The sequence below is a fragment of the Somniosus microcephalus genome, chromosome 30 (genome assembly GCF_052327205.1).
Source record: "Somniosus microcephalus isolate GS21.2 chromosome 30, FLI_Smic_1.0, whole genome shotgun sequence".
Taxonomy (NCBI): domain Eukaryota; kingdom Metazoa; phylum Chordata; class Chondrichthyes; order Squaliformes; family Somniosidae; genus Somniosus; species Somniosus microcephalus.
Genome location: NC_141016.1, coordinates 6,490,057 through 6,507,298, shown reverse-complemented (window position 1 = coordinate 6,507,298; position 17,242 = coordinate 6,490,057). Strand labels below are relative to the sequence as shown.

The following is a 17,242-nucleotide window of genomic DNA, read 5'->3' as shown; positions in this document are numbered from 1 at the left end:
TGCTTTACAATCAATGGGTTTCTTTTTGAAGCGCAGTCACTGTCACGCAAGCAAACGCAGCAGCCAAGTTGTGCACAGTAAGATCCCACACACATTCAATCAGAGAGCCCTTTTTTTTTTAGGCGCTGTTATTTAAGGGAGGAATATTGGCCAAGGGCACCAGAACTCAAAAAGGCTGTCGCTGTCCCAGTGTTGTTGAAGTTGTTCACTGTTAAAAATCTCATCATCAAGAAACTACTTATGAAAACACACTGGATGGCCAACTGGGGCCCACACCCAAGTATTTATACTCCTTGGATGGCGCCACCAGCTGGCCATCCAGCATTATTTCATAAGTAGTTTCTTGAGGATGAGATTTATAACATTCACCTTGTCGGGAATCTATGTATATAATCAAGCTTGCATATAACCAGGCAGGATCTGAACTGGAGATTTCTTATCATCTGCCCTGTGCACATTTCTAACGACACAGCGCACTGCTGCAGTATGAGTAGACTGGGGACAGTGAGACTGCTGGGGGTCACGGGAGCTTTAGTTTCCATATGACCATATCTGGTGGGTGTCCGAGGTGCAAGTGTTCCGTTCCCCAACAGTAATGCTTTTCAACCGAACCCGCATAAAACTTTACCAGCGAAAAGCAATCAGAGTGAAGCTGAATCGACAATTCTACAGCAAGACGTCATGTTAATATGCATCAAGCAGCCCACTTCATTCTTGGGTTGTAAAATATGTTCTGTTATATTTAAATCTAATCGTCTTACTAATATCTTCAAAAAGATCACGTGGCCAAAAATGATTTGAGTAAAAGTTATCCCAGAGGGTAAATATTGCATCCATGGTCATCCTGTGACAAGGAACGGTAACACAGTGATAATGTTACTGGACTTATAATCTAAAGGCCTGGCCTCATGATCCCGAGACATGAGTTCAAATGTGGGGTATTTAAATTCAGTTAATTAAATAAATCGGGAATAAAAAGCTAGCATCAGTAATGATGATCATGAAACTATCAGATTGTTGTAAAAACCCATCTGGTTCACTAATGTCCTTTAGGGAAGGAAATCTGCTGCCCTTACCCGGTCTGGCCGATATGTAACTCCAAACCCACAGCAATTTGGCTGACTCTTAACTGCCCTCTGAAATGGCCTAGTGAGTCACTCAAGCCCATTAGGGATGGGCAATAAATGCTAGCTTTGCCAGCGATGCCCACATCCCATGAATAAAAAAAAAAGGAATTGAACATTTTAACTCACAACAGTGAACTGAACTGTCATGTTGCTCAAACTCAATGATGTACAACTGAAGCACCGATTGGGTGGGGAAACCACCTCAATGGTGAAGAAATGTTAAACGCGGCAAAGTACTGTTGAATTTTACAGTCGTATTGTACAAGCGACCTCTCCAGAGAATGTGGTCGTTGTCTTCAATAAAAATGCCATTATGGTGTGGCAGAACCAGGATCTTGCACACCTAGCCAAATGCTCGATTCACTCTACAGATACTTGAAGCTCTATAGTCTGAAGAGCTCAGAGCGAGCCTTAAAACAGATCGCCTCCCACCTCTGCGGTGCCACTCAGGGGTACCACGCGGGTGGAAAGGTTTAGAACTTGAGCCTTGTGTTTCCTCTTGTCTTGTTCACCCTCCCCACCCCATCAAACGTTCCCCGACTTTATCTCCTCTGACTTTGTCAGAGTAAGGTTCTCGGGTCTCATGTCATCGTGGAGGGGTGCACGTCGCAGATATCCAGCCACTGCGTGCTGACCTTGCGCTTGGGTCGCAGGCCATTGTAAGGCAGGCTGGGGTTGGCCACCCTGTCCCGCCTGCTGACCACCCTCCAGAAATAAACGCCCTTGAGGAAGAAGGTGGCCCGGTGGGTGTAGGAATAGTAGACCGCGTCCAGGTTGCCCATCGGATGATCTCCTGAGACCACGGGCGGGAAGACGTCGATGACCCTTTTCGGGTAGCCAGCGACCCTCAGGTTAGTGTTGACATTAAATGCTGCAACCTGTTAGAATTAGAGTTTAGTAGTGATTTGAAAAGAGTTGCATTAAGGAAATATTCAAGAGAAAAAAAAACAATGGCAAACCCACTTTCACCAAGATTACAATGACAGAAATGTAATTCTTGCTGTAATTAAACAACCCCTTGAATAGTCAAATAGAAACAAAATACTGCGGATGCTGGAAATCTGAAACAGAAAATGCTGGAAACACTCAGCAGGTCAGGGCAGCATCTGTGGAGAGAGAAACAGAGTTAACGTTTCAGGTCGATGACCCTTCGTCAGAACTGACAAAGTTAGAGATGTAACAGGTTTTAAGCGAGTGCAGGGGCCCCTTGAATAGTTACTTAGATGTTGCAGTCTGAGTGACCTTAGGTTGCGTTTAAAACTTCACGTTTTGCTTTGTTTTGATGCTTTCATGTAAAACATTATTTATCTTTGCAGTTACCATAACCGCTTCCTGCCTTTTAGTACTGGTGCTTCTCATTGGCCCGTCATTTTTGATCGGAGGCTTCCCGCGTGCGGAAGCCTCCTATCGGGAAAAAATCTACGCTCTTACCTGAGGGGCTCCCGAGGTGCGGACACTTCCGCTCCCGGGCCTCTCCAAACTCGAACTGCGCAGAGGCCCGCGTATCCCAGGGGCGCAGGCGGTTCACAAGCGTCCCTAGGATCACGTGGTCCATGGGGAGCCAATAGGAGAAGGGAATCTCCCTTCATACACTTGACGGATAGACCTGTCAAATAAATGAATGGAGATCACCCCAACACATCAAAACATGAAATAAACGTTTTTAAAAACCATCACATTTTTAAAATGTGTTAAATTCAATATTTTAAACCAAAAAATAATTAAAGTTTTTTACGGGGCTAAAAATAAACTTACCTTTTTTAAAAGTGAGTGAAAAATTGTTTTTTTTTTACTTTTTTCAACTCTTATGCTGGTAAAAGCAGACCTTACACCTGCTTTTACCAGGCGTAAGATTTCTAAGGGTTTTCAGCGGGCGGAGGTTGTGCAGAAAGCGGAACTCTTTCCCCCCCCCCCCCCCCCCGCAGAGGCCCTTCTCCAGGGCAGGTGCCCAATCTGTCAGGAGCATTCTCGACAGATCGGAAATACCGGTTTTCAGCGCGTGTGCTTGGCATGCTTGAAACCGGCATTTCCGATGTCCCTACGGGTGTGTACACAGCCCGTGCCCACCCGTAGGCATCGGAAAATACGGGCCAATGTGTTTTTCCATTGCTGGCTTGCAAACAGCAAGTCCCGTCGTCCTCCTTGAATGGCCACTTTTGCAGGCGTTAAGTCCGAGTCTGGTACACTCGTCCTCTGCAGCTTCGAGGCCCGAGTTGCAGTGCAGAGTGCGTATACAGAACGACACATTCGGGGAAAGGAGGCTGAACATTTATTCTGAATTTTGTTTTACTGATCACCGTTGTAAAGTTCCCATTTTTTGATTCGTACTTTTTTTTATGAATGGTGGTTTGCATTCCGAGTCACACCTGTTCAGACGTGAACTGCTGCAGTTTTATGAATAGGAAGGTTGGGTGTTTCACATGCCACCGTCTGATGGTTGAACTGCAACAAACAAACCGTGCGCTAAATGTAACATTGTTTATGTATCTCGAATAATTGTTAGTAGATCTCTGCTGGTAGGAGTAATCAGGCACAAGAATGACGCAGGAATGTCTGTGGGCTACAGTGTAACACAGGAGGTATGAGAGTCCGCCGGAAATCCTTGGAGTCAGTGTTTCTTATGTAATTAATTATAATAGATTACATAGTATATACGGCACAGAAACAGGCCATTCGGCCCAACCAGTCCATGCCGGCGTTTATGCTCCACTCGAGCCTCCTCCCGTCTTTCCTCATCTCACTCTGTCAGTATAACCCTCTATTCCCTTCTCCCTCATATGCTTATCCATCTTCCCCTTAAATGCATCGATACTATTCGCCTCAACCACTCCCTGTGGTAGCGAGTTCCACATTCTCACCGCTCTCTGGGTAAAGAAGCTTCTCCTGAATTGCCTATTGGATTTCTTGGTGACTATCTTATATTGATGGCCTCTAGTTTTGCTCTTCCCCACAAGTGGAAACACTGTCTCTCTGGGTCCACATAATTTCATAATTTTAAAGACCTCTATTAGGTCACCCCATTGCAACTTTGGAAACCCCCATCCCTGCAGCAAGCCTGAAGGGAAAGGCAAAATGAATACACTGCCACTGCCATAGGTGGAGAAGCAGAGAGTTACAGCCACTATTGGACAGGAAAATAACACTCACCGTGCTTTCCTTGAAGAAATAAATACACTGATCGCGTCTGTCGAAGAAGGCGGCATTAATGGGACCAGAAATACCAGGGAATCCCCGGGAGATGAGCTTGGGATATCTGACACCATGCGAGTCCTCTGTGTAAGCACGATCGTTTATACTGTCGTACCTCCAGTACTGAGTTCCTATCGGGCAAATGGAACAATATTTAATTGCGTGTGGCAAAATTATGAAATGTCATCAAAAAAATATTGACTAGGAGGCTCACTTCCTGTCCACAAAACTTGCTTCCTCTTACCATCGCTGGGCAGGTTTTTCTGTCAACCATTGTACACCGCTGTCAACATTTCCCATTCATATTTGTCGTGACAACTATCGTGATGTAGCTGTAGGCTCTGGCCACGAGGTGACTCTGTGGAGTGAGTGAGTTTCTGAACTCTCTCTCAATTTGAGTCGTCCAGAGATTGTGAAAGGCGCTATATAAATGCAAGTTCTGTCTTTACCCCTGGAAATAGGGAGCTGATGTAGTCTTTCCCTTGCAATGTCCCCAAAGATGTTGGAGGGGGCACAGCCCCCCTCTCTTCGCACACTTAGCTGTCATTTCATCTCAACAACAACTTGCATTTATATAGCGCCTTTAACATAGTAAAACATCCCAAGGCACTTCACAGGAGCAATTATCAGACAAAATTTGACACCGAGCCGCATAAGAAGATATTAGGACAGGTGAAAGAGGTAGGTTTTAAGGAGCATCTTAAAGGAGGAAAGAGGTGGAGAGGTTTAGGGAGGGAATTCCAGAGCTTAGGGCCCAGGCAGCTGAAGGCACGGCCGCCAATGGTGGAGCGATTATAATCAGGGATGCTCAAGAGGGCAGAATTGGAGGAGGAGTGCAGAGATCTCTGAGGGTTGTAGGGCTGGAGGAGGTTACAGATATAGGGAGGAGCAAGGCCATGGAGGGATTTGAAAACAAGGACGAGAATTGTAAAAATCGAGGCTTTGCTCAACCTGCTTCCATTGCCTGCTCTTCACTAGTTTCAGCTGTCGGCACCTATCACAAGAATTCTACCAATTCTCTGCCCCTCCCTTTATAATTCTTCCATTCCTCCTTTTTAATGTTAAAAGGTCATTTCATTGAAGAGCAAGAATGCCAGAGATCATAAACTCAACGTCTTTTTGGTCCACAGTGAGATTCAGGTACACATATAGACAAGCTATATCCTCGATGTTAACCGAGAGTTTCATTGCTGAGCATTGTAATGGTACACGTGAAGGGGACGTGATCTACTGGTGATATGCTGTCTGTTCACCTCTCCAGGTACGGTCACCTAGTGGTGATAGAACTGGAGGAATAACCCGGAGATCATGCGTTCTTATCCTACGTGGCGAGTTGTGAAACTGATTTCAATAAAATGGGTCATTGGTGGGTTGGCGCCAGAAAAATGACCATGAAAGCGGTTGGATTGTTGTAAAAACCCAACTGGTTTACTAATGTCCTTCAGGGAAGGAAGCCTACTTGCCCTGACCCCTAGTTTGGCCTACATGTGAGTCCAGTCCTACATGACGTGGTTGACTCAATGCCCTCGGGGCAACTAGGGATGGTCAATTAATACATAAGAGCATAGGAAATAGGAGCAGGAATAGGCCACTTGGCCCCTCGAGCCTGCTCCGCCATTCAATAAGATCATGGCTGATCTTGGGCTCAAAGCCACTGTTATAAATCTCATCATCATGAAGAAACGACTCATGAAATAACGCTGGACGGCCAGCTGGTGGCGCCGTCCAAGGAGTATAAATACTCGGGCGTGGGCTCAGCTTGCCCAGGGACATTTTGTAAGACAGGAACTAGTGAAGTACAACTAGACCTCCATGTTCTGAAACAAGTTGATTAGAGCCTTGCTTTATACTCGACCCAAGTGCGTAGTGAGTTTTATTACATCAGCCACTTCCCTGCCCACTCCCCATAACCCTTCACTCCCATATCTTGCAAAAATCTATCTCCACCTTAAATGTATTTAATGACCCAGCCTCCACGGCTCTCTGGGGCAGAAAATTCCACAGATTTACGACCCTCTGAGAGAAGAAATTCCTCCTCATCTCAGTTCTAAAAGGGCGACCCTTTATTCTGAAACTATGCCCCCGAGTTCTAGATTGCCCCACGAGGGGAAACATCCTCTCTGCATCTCCCTTGTCGAGCCCCCTCCGTATCTTATACGTTTCAATAAGATCACCTCTCATTCTTCTAAACTCCAATGCGTATAGGCCCAACCTGCTCAACCTTTCTTCATAAGTCAAACCCCTCATCTCAGGAATCAACCGATTGAATCGTCTCCGAACTGCCTCCAATGCAAGTATATCCTTCCTTAAATAAGGAGACCAAAACTGTACAATAGCAAAATACTGCGGATGCTGGAAATCTGAAATAACAACAGAAAAAGCTGGAAAAACTCAGCAGGCCAGGGCAACATCCGTGGAGAGAGAAACAGAGTCAATGTTTCAGGTCGAAACCCTTCGTCAGAACTGAGAAAAAAGCAGGAAATGAAACAGGTGAAAAAGCAAGTTTGGGGGCTGGGAAAGAACAAAAGGAAAGGTCTGTGAGAAGTAAAGAGACATTAAGAGATATTCAAGGCGAGACGAGATGGTAATAGGACAGATTAAGAAACAAAAGATGGCTCCGCAGTACTCGATACGGTCAGTGTTGCCCACAACTCGAGAACAAATTGGAGATAAAAGGAGTCAGCCCATACTGCTGGGTAGAAAATCTCTCTGTTCAAAATGAGTTTGGGTTGTCTCAGCTTATTTCCTAATGGCTGTGTGAGCCCCCTCTCTTTCTCTTTCTCTCCCCACCCCGCCCCGCCACCCAACTCCCTCAGCACAAACTGCCTAAACTTTTCCCCTAAATTGCCAATCTCATTCCAAGTGTCCACCAGGCTGGCTGGCTGCTGTGAGAAACGGTAACATCACCACAGCAACCGGGGTATTGTGACCAATGACTAGCAGGAGAAGGTAGGACACCCAGTGGCAGTTTGGTGTGCATACAGGCAAGTTAAAAGGGCCACTGATCTTCCTTAACTCGAGCACAAAAATAAACGGTCAAGCTATTATACATTAAGTGCGTGAATATCTCCAAACTTCCACTCCACCGAGTCCTTCAGAATCCGCAGGTCACCTCTGCACAGAAAAGCATATTTTATTTTTCCATAAAATTGTTTGGTCCCTGACTAAAAATGTTGGGGTAGAGTTGCCGCTCGGCTGCGCTGGTTTCCTCGGCATAATTCGCCCATAATCGGCGTAACCCGCGCAAAAGATCGCGGAATCGTAAGCGCCAATTACGTTCAGCGCAACTCGAGTTTCCGTGATCTTTTGCGCCGGTTTAAAAAGCATCGTGTTGGAGGCCAGCCCCGCCCACAAAACTGGCCACGCCCACGGGATGAATCCATCACCGTTGGGCGTTTCCGCTAACTGTGCTCGTTTCGGGACTTCGAGGAGGCTCTAAAAATGAAGCTGGTTCTTTTGGGCGCAAGGACACAAGTAGGGACGTTTGAAAAGCTTTTTGAATGCAATTATTTTCAAATTTACAAAGAAACTGACTACTGTACCCCAATATAACTAGGAAATGGTTCTGTATCTTTTTAAGTCATTTTCAATTATTTCAAATCGGGTTGTTCACAGCTGATGGATCGACACTGTAATTAAAAAAGCATTTTTTTTGCGATAAACCCATTTTTCAGCCATAATTAATCAAACTGCACCAAGTTACTGCTCTTGCATATTATCAAAGAATATTTTTTAAAGCACAATTTTAAAAAATACATTTTAAAACACTGCCCGATTGTGCTGGTTCGTGGCAGATTTCGCGTTCGGCGATATGCCTGGATGAGTGCAGCTCCAACAACACTCAAGAAGATCGACACCATCCAGGGCAAAGCAGCCCGCTTGATTGGCACCCCATCCACCACCTTAAACGTTCACTCCCTCCACCACCGGCGCACCGTGGCTGCAGTGTGTACCATCTACAAGATGCACTGCAGCAACTCGCCAAGGCTTCTTCGGCAGCACCTCCCAAACCCGCGACCTCTACCACCTAGAAGGACAAGGGCAGCAGGCGCATGGGAACACCACCACTTCCAAGTTCCCCTCCAAGTCACACACCATCCTGACTTGGAAATATATCAGCCGTTCCTTCATCGTCACTGGGTCAAAATCCTGGAACTCCCTCCCTAACAGCACTGTGGGAGCACCTTCACTGCACAGACTGCAGCGGTTCAAGAGGGCATAGAAACACAGAAACATAGAAGATAGGAGCAGGAGTAGGCCATTCGGCCCCTCAAGCCTGCTCCGCCATTCAATGCGATCATGGCTGATCATCCAAATTCAGTACCCTGTCCCTGCTTTCTCCCCATACCCCTTGATCCCTTTAGCCTTAAGAAATATATCCAACTCCTTCTTGAATATATTTAATGGGCGGCTCACCACCACCTTCTCGAGGGCAATTAGGGATGGGCAATAAATATTGGCATTGCCAGCGACGCCCACATCCCATAAAAAAACAAATTAAAATAAAGAGTTTTGTGCGCTCGCTGATTGCGGAACCTCTTGGCCATTGTGGTTGTGTCCTGTATAGTCTGCTACCTTTGAAGAAGTAGGCGGCGTCTTTTGACCATGTGCAGACATGCACAAAGGCGTCGACGCCCGCACTGGGAATGCCGTGCCAGCCGGTGCAGATTGGCAGCGGGTCTCCGTAACGCGTGCGATTGTGGCGGTTCTCGTACATCCAGTACCAACTGTCTCGGAAGAAGTATGTGTTGAAGCCAATGGTCAGCCTGCCGTCCTGACCCCTCTGCCTTCGCACCCAGTCGAAGACCGTGTCAAATGGCCCCTCGCAGACCCCTGGCCGGGAAGAAAAGAAGAGAGACAAGTTGTGCTTCAAGGGTTTGTTACCAGCGAAAGATAAGTGGTCTTTTTATTTTCAATTTGACGATGTTTCTTTTTATAAGGAAATAGATGGTTCACAACATCTGTAACTTGACAGCATGAGCGACGCTGCATTTGGTAACTTTTCTCTCGCATCTACTTGACCCCAATTCTACTCCACTCATGCAACTACTTGTCCCACACACACTCATTTACTTTTGCCCCCTTCATAGAAACATAGAAACATAGAAGATAGGAGCAGGAGTCGGCCATTCGGCCCCTCGAGCCCGCTCCGCCATTTAATGAGATCATGGCTGATCATCCAAATTCAGTACCCTGTCCCTGCCTTCTCCCCATATCCCTTGATCCCTTTAGCCTTAAGAAATATATCTAACTCCTTCTTGAATATATTTAATGAATTGGCCTCAACCGCCTTCTGTGGTAGAGAATTCCACAGGTTCACCACTCTCTGGGTGAAGAAATTCCTCCTCATCTCAGTCCTAAATGGCTTACCCCTTATCTTCAGACTGTGACCCCTGGTTCTGGACTCCCCCGCCATCGGGAACATCCTTCTTGCATCTAGTCTGTCCAGTCCTGTTAGAATTTTCTAGGTTTCGATGAGATTCCTGTAACTAACACACACACACGCTCTGTATTTACTCCCCCATCAACCCCCCTCACAATAAACCCTGCCATATAGACTGCCTCACCGCCACCCCCCCCCGCAATGAAAGCACCTGCCTGCTGGCACAAGTGAAGGACGGACACTTGGGTGGGCTGCTGGAGGATTGCTGCTGCCTGTGGAACCGGTCCTCAGCAAGTGTCGGTCCTGTAAGTGGATCGGGGGAATATTGGGCCTGAAAACCAATGGGGTCGATCACGTGATCAGGGGCTCCCAGCGAGGAGTGATGTTGGCAGGGAGCAAATCTCGGAAAATCGCGGGTACACGGCCCATGATTTTTGCAGTTTTGAATTTTAAGGGTCAGAAAATCACAGGCCGTGCGCCCACAATCTCGTGGGATGCGCTTCCTTTGACTGTCTCTGGGAGCGTCAGTCTAGCGCCCCTGGTATATCTCAACACCATCTTATCCAAAATAACAACACAAAACGCTGGAAAAACCCAGCAGGCCAGGCAACATCCGTGGAGAGAGAAACAGAGTTAACGTTTCAGGTCTGGGACCCTTCATCAGAACTGGAAAAGGCTAGAGATGTAACAGATTTTAAGCAGGTAAAGGGGGAGGGGAGGAAGGAACATTGATACAATAGCAAAATACTGCGGATGCTGGAAAACCGCAGTTTAATCTGTTGGCTCGCAATCTCCGCTTGTCAAAGTTCCTGTCGTGAACATCCCACCTCGTCTAGAATTGGCAAGAATGGTAATGGGTGCTGCCAACAAAACAGCCATAATATTACATTATGTACTGATTAGCAGCAGGCATCGTGATTTGAGGTCAGTGTATAATGGCCCATGGGCACAATCCATGGAACCTAGGACTTAGTGCAAGCCAGGAGTGACAAATCTGGTTGTAAAGCTGACCCTGTGAATTTTGAGAATCTAAGGAAGTGGCCTCCTGCTGAATGCAACGACAGCTTCAGAAATGCTCTTGGGTGACGGCGACTGTCAATAGCTGCTCCAACCATCTTGTCCAAGTTCGCCTACAAGTCCTGTACCTGGTACTCCCTCCCTAACAGCACTGTGGGAGCACCTTCACCACACGGACTGCAGCGGTTCAAGAAGGCGGCCCAGCACCAGCTTCTCGAGGGGCATTTAGGGACGGGCACCAAATGCTGGCCTTGCCAGCGACACCCACATCCCGTGAATGAATGAACGAATGACTATTAAATAAAAAATACAGTTGGGAACCAGGTGTCCTGTGCTTGGGCCAATTTTCAAAATGCGTCCCGACTTACAGAGAGAACCCTTACCATACAGCTGCTGAATGGCTTTTCTGTCCGTCCAATCCAGCTCTGTGCCTCTGCCCACCGCACTGTAGTTGGGCTGCATTATTGACCCCCTGCCATATATATGAGGCAAGCCCAAGACATGTCCTACCTCGTGCACGGCCACCTAAAAGTGAGGAAAATGCACAGAGCACGGTTATTCCATGTTACGTTGGGAACCTGGGCTTAGAATCATATGGCACAGAAGGGGACCATTCGGCCCATCGTGCCTGTGCCGGCTCTTTGAAAGAGCTCTCCAATTAGTCCCACTTCCCACCCTACTCTTTCCCCATAGCCCTGTACATTTTTCCTTTTTGAAGTATATATCCAATTCCCTTTTGGAAAGTGACTGTTGAATCGGCTCCCACCGCCCTTTCAGGTTGTCATTACGCTCAACGTTTAAAGAGAAAAATCTCGCCTTTGGTTTTCTTGCCAATGATTTTTAATCTGTGCCCTCTGGTGACCTGCCTGCCATTGGAAACCATTCCTACTTTATCTATTCTATCAAGACCTCTCGCTCACCCTCAGCAGGTTGATGCCCTGGTTGTTGCTGGCTGCTGTGAAATGTTCGTCGTCGTCGAAGTGAATGGCTCCATTCTGCCAGGAGTGTGCCAGCTCCTGCCCAGCCCCGTCGAAAGCCTGAGAGCAGCCAAAGTGGCGTCCTGAGGAAAGGAACGGCGTGTGTTAATTCAGAGCTCCGAACACGGGTTTGGTGACCACAACATGGACCTGATGTCTGTTTTATAGTGCAACATTTTGGACACTGCAGAATATGTTTCCCGACATCACAACAGTGACTACACTTCAGTGGACCACTTTCCATACCTCGGGAGCCTACTGTCAACAAGGGCAGATGTCGATGACAAAGTCCAACACCGCCTTCAGTGTGCCAGTGCCGCCTTCAGTCGCCTGAGGAAGAGAGTGTTTGAAGACCAGGACCTCAAACCCAGCACTAAGCTCATGGTCTACAGAGCAGTAGTGATACCCGCCCTCCTGTATGCTTCAGAGACATGGACCATGTACAGCAGGCACCTCAAAGCACTGGAGAGGTACCACCAACACTGCCTCCGTAAGATCCTGCAAATCCATTGGCAGGATAGGCGCACCAACGTCAGCGTTCTCGCTCAGGCCAACATCCCCAGCATCGAAGCTTTGACCACGCTCGATCAGCTCCGATGGATGGGTCACATCATCCGCATGCCCGATACGAGACTCCCAAAACAAGTGCTCTACTCAGAGCTCCGACACGGCAAGAGAGCCCCAGGTGGGCAGAGGAAATGCTTCAAGGACACTCTCAAAGCCTCCTTGGAAAAAGTGCAACATCCCCTCCGACACCTGGGAATCCCTGGCCCAAGACCGCCCAAAGTGGAGGAGAAGCATCCGGGAAGGCACCGAACACCTCGAGTCTCTTCGCCGGGAGCAAGCAGAAGCCAAGCGCAAACAGCGCAAGGAGCGCACGTCAACCCAAGCACCCCACCCACCCGCCCCTTCAACCACCGTCTGCCCCACCTGTGACAGAGACTGTAGGTCCCGCATTGGACTCATCAGTCACCTACGAACTCATTTTTAATGTGGAAGCAAGTCATCCTCGGTACCGAGGGACTGCCTAAGAATAAGAGAGTACACTTCAGAGAAGTATTTCATTGTCTGTAGAGCACTTTGGGACGTCCTGAAGTCGTGAAAGGCGCTACAGAAATGCAATTTCTTTCTTTCCTTGTTGTAACGAGCAATCTCACAGACTGAGCGTATATTGACAAACCCCAAGCTCCCCTGATTTCTTTCTCTCTTTTTAGTTTTATCTTCTATTTCCACCCCACCCACCGTTTGTTATTTAACATTCCTGGATGAAAAGGATAAGGACGGTCTCCACCAATCCAAGTTCAAGGTGGTGCAATAATCACACAAGCCACCAATGGCAGTGGAGCCCAGCGTTCAATGGTTGGTGCTCGGAACCAACAGCTGCTTTCACCCCCATTTTGAAAGAGCAACATTTAGCTCCTGGTCAAATTGCACTTGTCAAAATACTTCTGGTGCTTGTGAATCACAGAATCATAGAAATTTACAGCTCAGAAGGAGGCCCTTCGGCCCATCGTGTCTGTGCCGGCCGACAAAAAGCGATCCAGTCTAATCCCACTTTCCAGCTCTCGGTCCGTAGCCCTGTCGGTTACGGCACTTCAAGTGCATATCCAAGTACTTTTTAAATGTGATGAGGGTTTCTGCCTCTCCCACCCTTTCAGGCAGTGAGTTCCAGACCCCCACCACCCTCTGGGTGAAAACAGTTCCCCTCAACTCCCCTCTAATCCTTCTCCCAATTACTTTAAATCTGTGCCCCCTGATTATTGACCCTCCTGCTAAGGGAAATAGGTCCTTCCTATCCACTCTATCTAGGCCCCTCATCATTTTATACACCTCAATTAAATCTTCCCTCAGCCTCCTCTGTTCCAAAGAAAACAACTCCAGCCGATCCAATCTTTCCTCATCGCTAAAATGCTTGGTCACGGTTATGGAGGGAGAGATTATTAAGGGTGGCAGGTAGCTTGGTACAAGATTGGTACAAAAAATGCACCTGACCCGACGCACTACACGAGAGAAGGGGATGGGGCGGGATGGTACAAGGTGAAATTCCACTCGGCCGTCAAAGTGGATAATGCCCAGTTTCCCTGGATATCACTTGCTATGCGTGCCTTTGAAACATGCAATTGCCCAGAATACGATTTTATTAGCCACTCTCTCTCGGCCCCTCATAATTTTATACACCTCAATTTGGTCTCCTCTCAGCCTCCTCTATTCCAAAGAAAACAACCCCAGCCTCTCCAATCTTTCCTCAATGCTTGGTGCTGCTCACACTTGTGTTCACTGAACAGATCTGAGAGAACCTGGTGACTTCTTTACCTGTTCCAAATCCCAGTGTAATGTCCACAACTGAGACAGATGATCTCAGATCCTCTTCGAAGTCTATGGGCGTGACCTCGCTCCACAGTCTGAAGGCAAGCCGGATGGCTGCTCTCTGCTCAATGACCGACAATTGAGAGCTGTACCCCTCGCTCAGCAATCGCCATTTGAGCTTCCGCTTGCCGAAGGCCAGGCCGGAGACATTGCCGTCTGCAACCTCCGTTCTCCTCGCTCTTGACTTTCGACCACGAAAGAGGCGGCGCAGAAATCGCTTCTTGCGGGCAAGACCCCTTCCAGCCGCGTTGACTTTGCCCCCAGCCCTCTGGCTGGTGCTGTCTGTGCCGTTCGCGGAAGATGTAGCATTGAGGGGTAACTGAGCATCAGGGAGGGATTTCTGATCTGGCACCCCGCACCTGGGTGCGTTCATCGCTTCTCTTGTAGGGGCGTCAAGAATACCAGTTACTGATAGCCCGTTTGTTTCTTGGAAATCCCTCAAGGCCTGGACAAAAGCTGGGCTTTCTGTGGCTTGGTCTGTCGAAGGACCCGTCTGGCTTGGGACTTCAATGTCTTCTCCAATGAGGCTCATCAAGTCTGGAGGAGCTGGATCTTCACCAGTGGCCGTTGCTGTGTCTTGGTGCGAGATGGCCTCCCAGTTAACAGGCTGGGTCCAACCATACCTGGCGAGGAATTTCTAATTGGGATAGAGAGACGAAGTTTGTTAGCATTCAAGGATAGCTGGTTCTAGACATCTGCTGAAATCTCTTGCACAGCACTCCAGATTTTGAAATGAAGGCGATTGGATGTGGCTAGCAGTTTACCCAGGGACCTGGGTATGAATCGGGCTTGGCTACAGTCTGCAGCAGAATAATACATGGTATAACAACCCCGTCCTTTAGAAAACAGCACATGATTGGCTTGCTCTGAGCAAGGTGGCGTTTTCTGAAACTGGACCTCAACAAGGGTCTGGTGATTCTGATGGGCAAAAGCTTCAAGGAAAGAAAGCAGCTTTTGGTGGATGACAGCCAAACTGTCCACCTCAACACCTTTCTCACTATCAATTGGGATCCAATGGAAACAGCCTTTATAACCTGCCAGCAATAGAATATTCCGACAAATATTGGAATTCATACCCAGCTTTTATGGGATAATAACTGGAGTTGCAAAGAATGCGTTCAACGCGTAAAAGTTAGCGACCAGAAACTTTGTTTCTTTACCAATAATTTTGATGTTAAAACCAGACGGAGATCGAGTGATTTCCGCCAGTCCGTTACCTGGGCGGAGTGTTGGGCGGCGATGGGGGTCGCTTGAAGGGACACTCTGATATCGGAGCGGTCTCGGGAGTGAAAGATTCTCTCCGAGGCAGCCAAGTTGCAGACGGTCCAGGCAATGATCGAGAAGACAGCGGGGCCGTTCATTTCTGAAGCGCTCGGTCTCATTCAGTACATGGAAGGCTTCTGCAGGGATAGTTGGGTCGGGGGGTGGAGGAGTGTCCCCTCTCGCTCTTTATACTCACCTGGCTCCACCTCTGAACTATCGAGGCGAAGAGAAGTGTTTTTTTTGCCAAATAATCTTTGCAGTGGAAGAACACAGAACAATGTTGTGCCTGGCCAGCACACTTAAGATTTAAGTTTTCTCTGTTGTTGTGGGTCAGCTGCATTGTACTGCAAGACTTGAATTCCCAGATCTTCAGTGCATCAGAAAGATATTGGAGGCGAGGCGAGACTTGGATAGATTGCAACAATTAAACTGCAATACTGAGTCAGTGGGCATCTTGAAGAAATATTCATCAATTCCCTCTTTGCAAAGAAATCGTTCTCCACAATTTCACAAGAAAAGGCTAACATAGAAATAATAGTTTGCATTTATATCTTCTTCTTCTTCTTAGGCAGTCCCTCGGAACCGAGGATGACTTGCTTCCACATTAAAAATGAGTTCGCAGGTGACTGATGAGTCCAATGCGGGAACTACAGTCTCTGTCACAGGTGGGGCAGATGGTGGTTGAAGGACAGGTGGGTGGGGTGCTTGGGTTGACGTGCGCTCCTTCCGCTTGCCCCCGGTGAAGAGACTCGAGGTGTTCATAGAAACATAGAAGATAGGAGCAGGAGTAGGCCATTCGGCCCCTCAAGTCTGCTCCGCCAGTCAATGCGATCATGGCTGATCAAATTCAGTACCCTGTCCCTGCCTTCTCCCCATATCCCTTGATCCCTTTAGCCTTAAGAAATATATCCAACTCCTTCTTGAATATATTAAATGTATAGGCCTGTATTGCCTTCTGTGGTAGAGAATTCCACAGGTTCACCACTCTCTGGGTGAAGAAATTCCTCCTCATCTCTGTCCTAAATGACTTACCCCTTATCCTTAGACTGTGACCCCTGGTTCTGGACTCCCCGACCATCGGGAACATCCTTCCTGCATCTAGTCTGTCCAGTCCTGTCAGAATTTTATAAGTTTCAATGAAATCCCCTCTCATTCTTCTAAACTCCAGCGAGTACAAGCCCAATTGACCCAATCTCTCCTTGTACATCATTCCTGCCATCCCAGGTATCAGCCTGGTGAATCTTCACTGAACTCCTTCCATGGCAAGTGCATCCTTCCTCAGATAAGGCGACCAAAACTGCACACAATACTCAAGATGTGGTCTCACCAAGGCCCTGTACAACTGCAGCAAGACATCCTTGTTCCTGTACTCAAACCCTCTCGCTACGAAGGCCAACATACCATTTGCCTTCTTAATCGCCTGCTGCACCTGCATGCTTACCTTCAGCGACTGGTGCACAAGGACGCCCAGGTCTTGTTGCACTTCCTCTTCTCCCAATCTATTGCCATTCAGATAATAATCTGCCTTCCTGTTTTTGCCACCAAAGTGGATAACCTCACATTTATCCACGTTATATTGCATCTGCCATGCTTCTGCCCAATCACCCAACCTGTCCAAATCATCCTGCAGTTTCTCGGCATCCTCCTCACAGCACACACGCCCACCCAGCTTTGTGTCATCTGCAAATTTGGAGATATTACATCTAGTTCCCTTGTCTAGATCATTAATATATATTGTGAATAGCTGGGGTCCAAGGACCGATCTCTGTGGTACCCCACTAGTCACTGCCTGCCAGTCGGAAAAAGACCCGTTTATTCCAACTCTTTGCTTTCTGTCTGCCAACCAGTTCTCTATCCAAGTCAATACCTTGCCCCCAATCCCATGTGCCTTAACTTTACATGCTAATCTCTTATGCGGG

At 47.7% G+C, this 17,242-nt stretch overlaps 1 protein-coding gene across 2 annotated transcripts; it reads right to left on the bottom strand.

The window, feature by feature from the left end:
• Window positions 1–310: 310 nt before the first annotated feature.
• LOC147097884 (matrix metalloproteinase-21-like) lies at window positions 311–15,421 on the bottom strand. Of its 2 annotated transcripts, XM_085970841.1 has the most exons (7): window positions 15,278–15,421; window positions 14,007–14,697; window positions 11,637–11,776; window positions 11,100–11,241; window positions 8,892–9,149; window positions 4,275–4,447; window positions 311–2,005 (listed from the first exon to the last, which is right to left on the bottom strand). In XM_085970841.1, exons 1-7 carry the CDS (start codon window positions 15,419–15,421, stop codon window positions 1,709–1,711), a joined length of 1,845 nt encoding a protein of 614 aa, XP_085826967.1. In that variant the 3' UTR covers window positions 311–1,708. The 2 variants fall into 2 exon arrangements, 1 of the variants encoding a protein (XP_085826967.1); XR_015074230.1 differs by lacking the exons at window positions 4,275–4,447; window positions 8,892–9,149; window positions 11,100–11,241; ... (1 more) ...; window positions 14,007–14,697; window positions 15,278–15,421 and adding an exon at window positions 2,559–2,651 and having other exon boundaries at window positions 1,918–2,005.
• Between the last annotated feature and the right edge of the window lie 1,821 nt (window positions 15,422–17,242).

Coding starts and splice junctions, on each gene's coding strand:
- LOC147097884 (XM_085970841.1), bottom strand. CDS start 15,421: ATGAACGGCCCCGCTGTCTTCTCGATCATTGCCTGGACCGTCTGCAAC. Junction 14,698..15,277: donor CCGCCCAACACTCCGCCCAG/GTAACGGACTGG, acceptor TATCCCAATTAG/AAATTCCTCGCCAGGTATGG. Junction 11,777..14,006: donor TACACTGGGATTTGGAACAG/GTAAAGAAGTCA, acceptor TCCTTTCCTCAG/GACGCCACTTTGGCTGCTCT.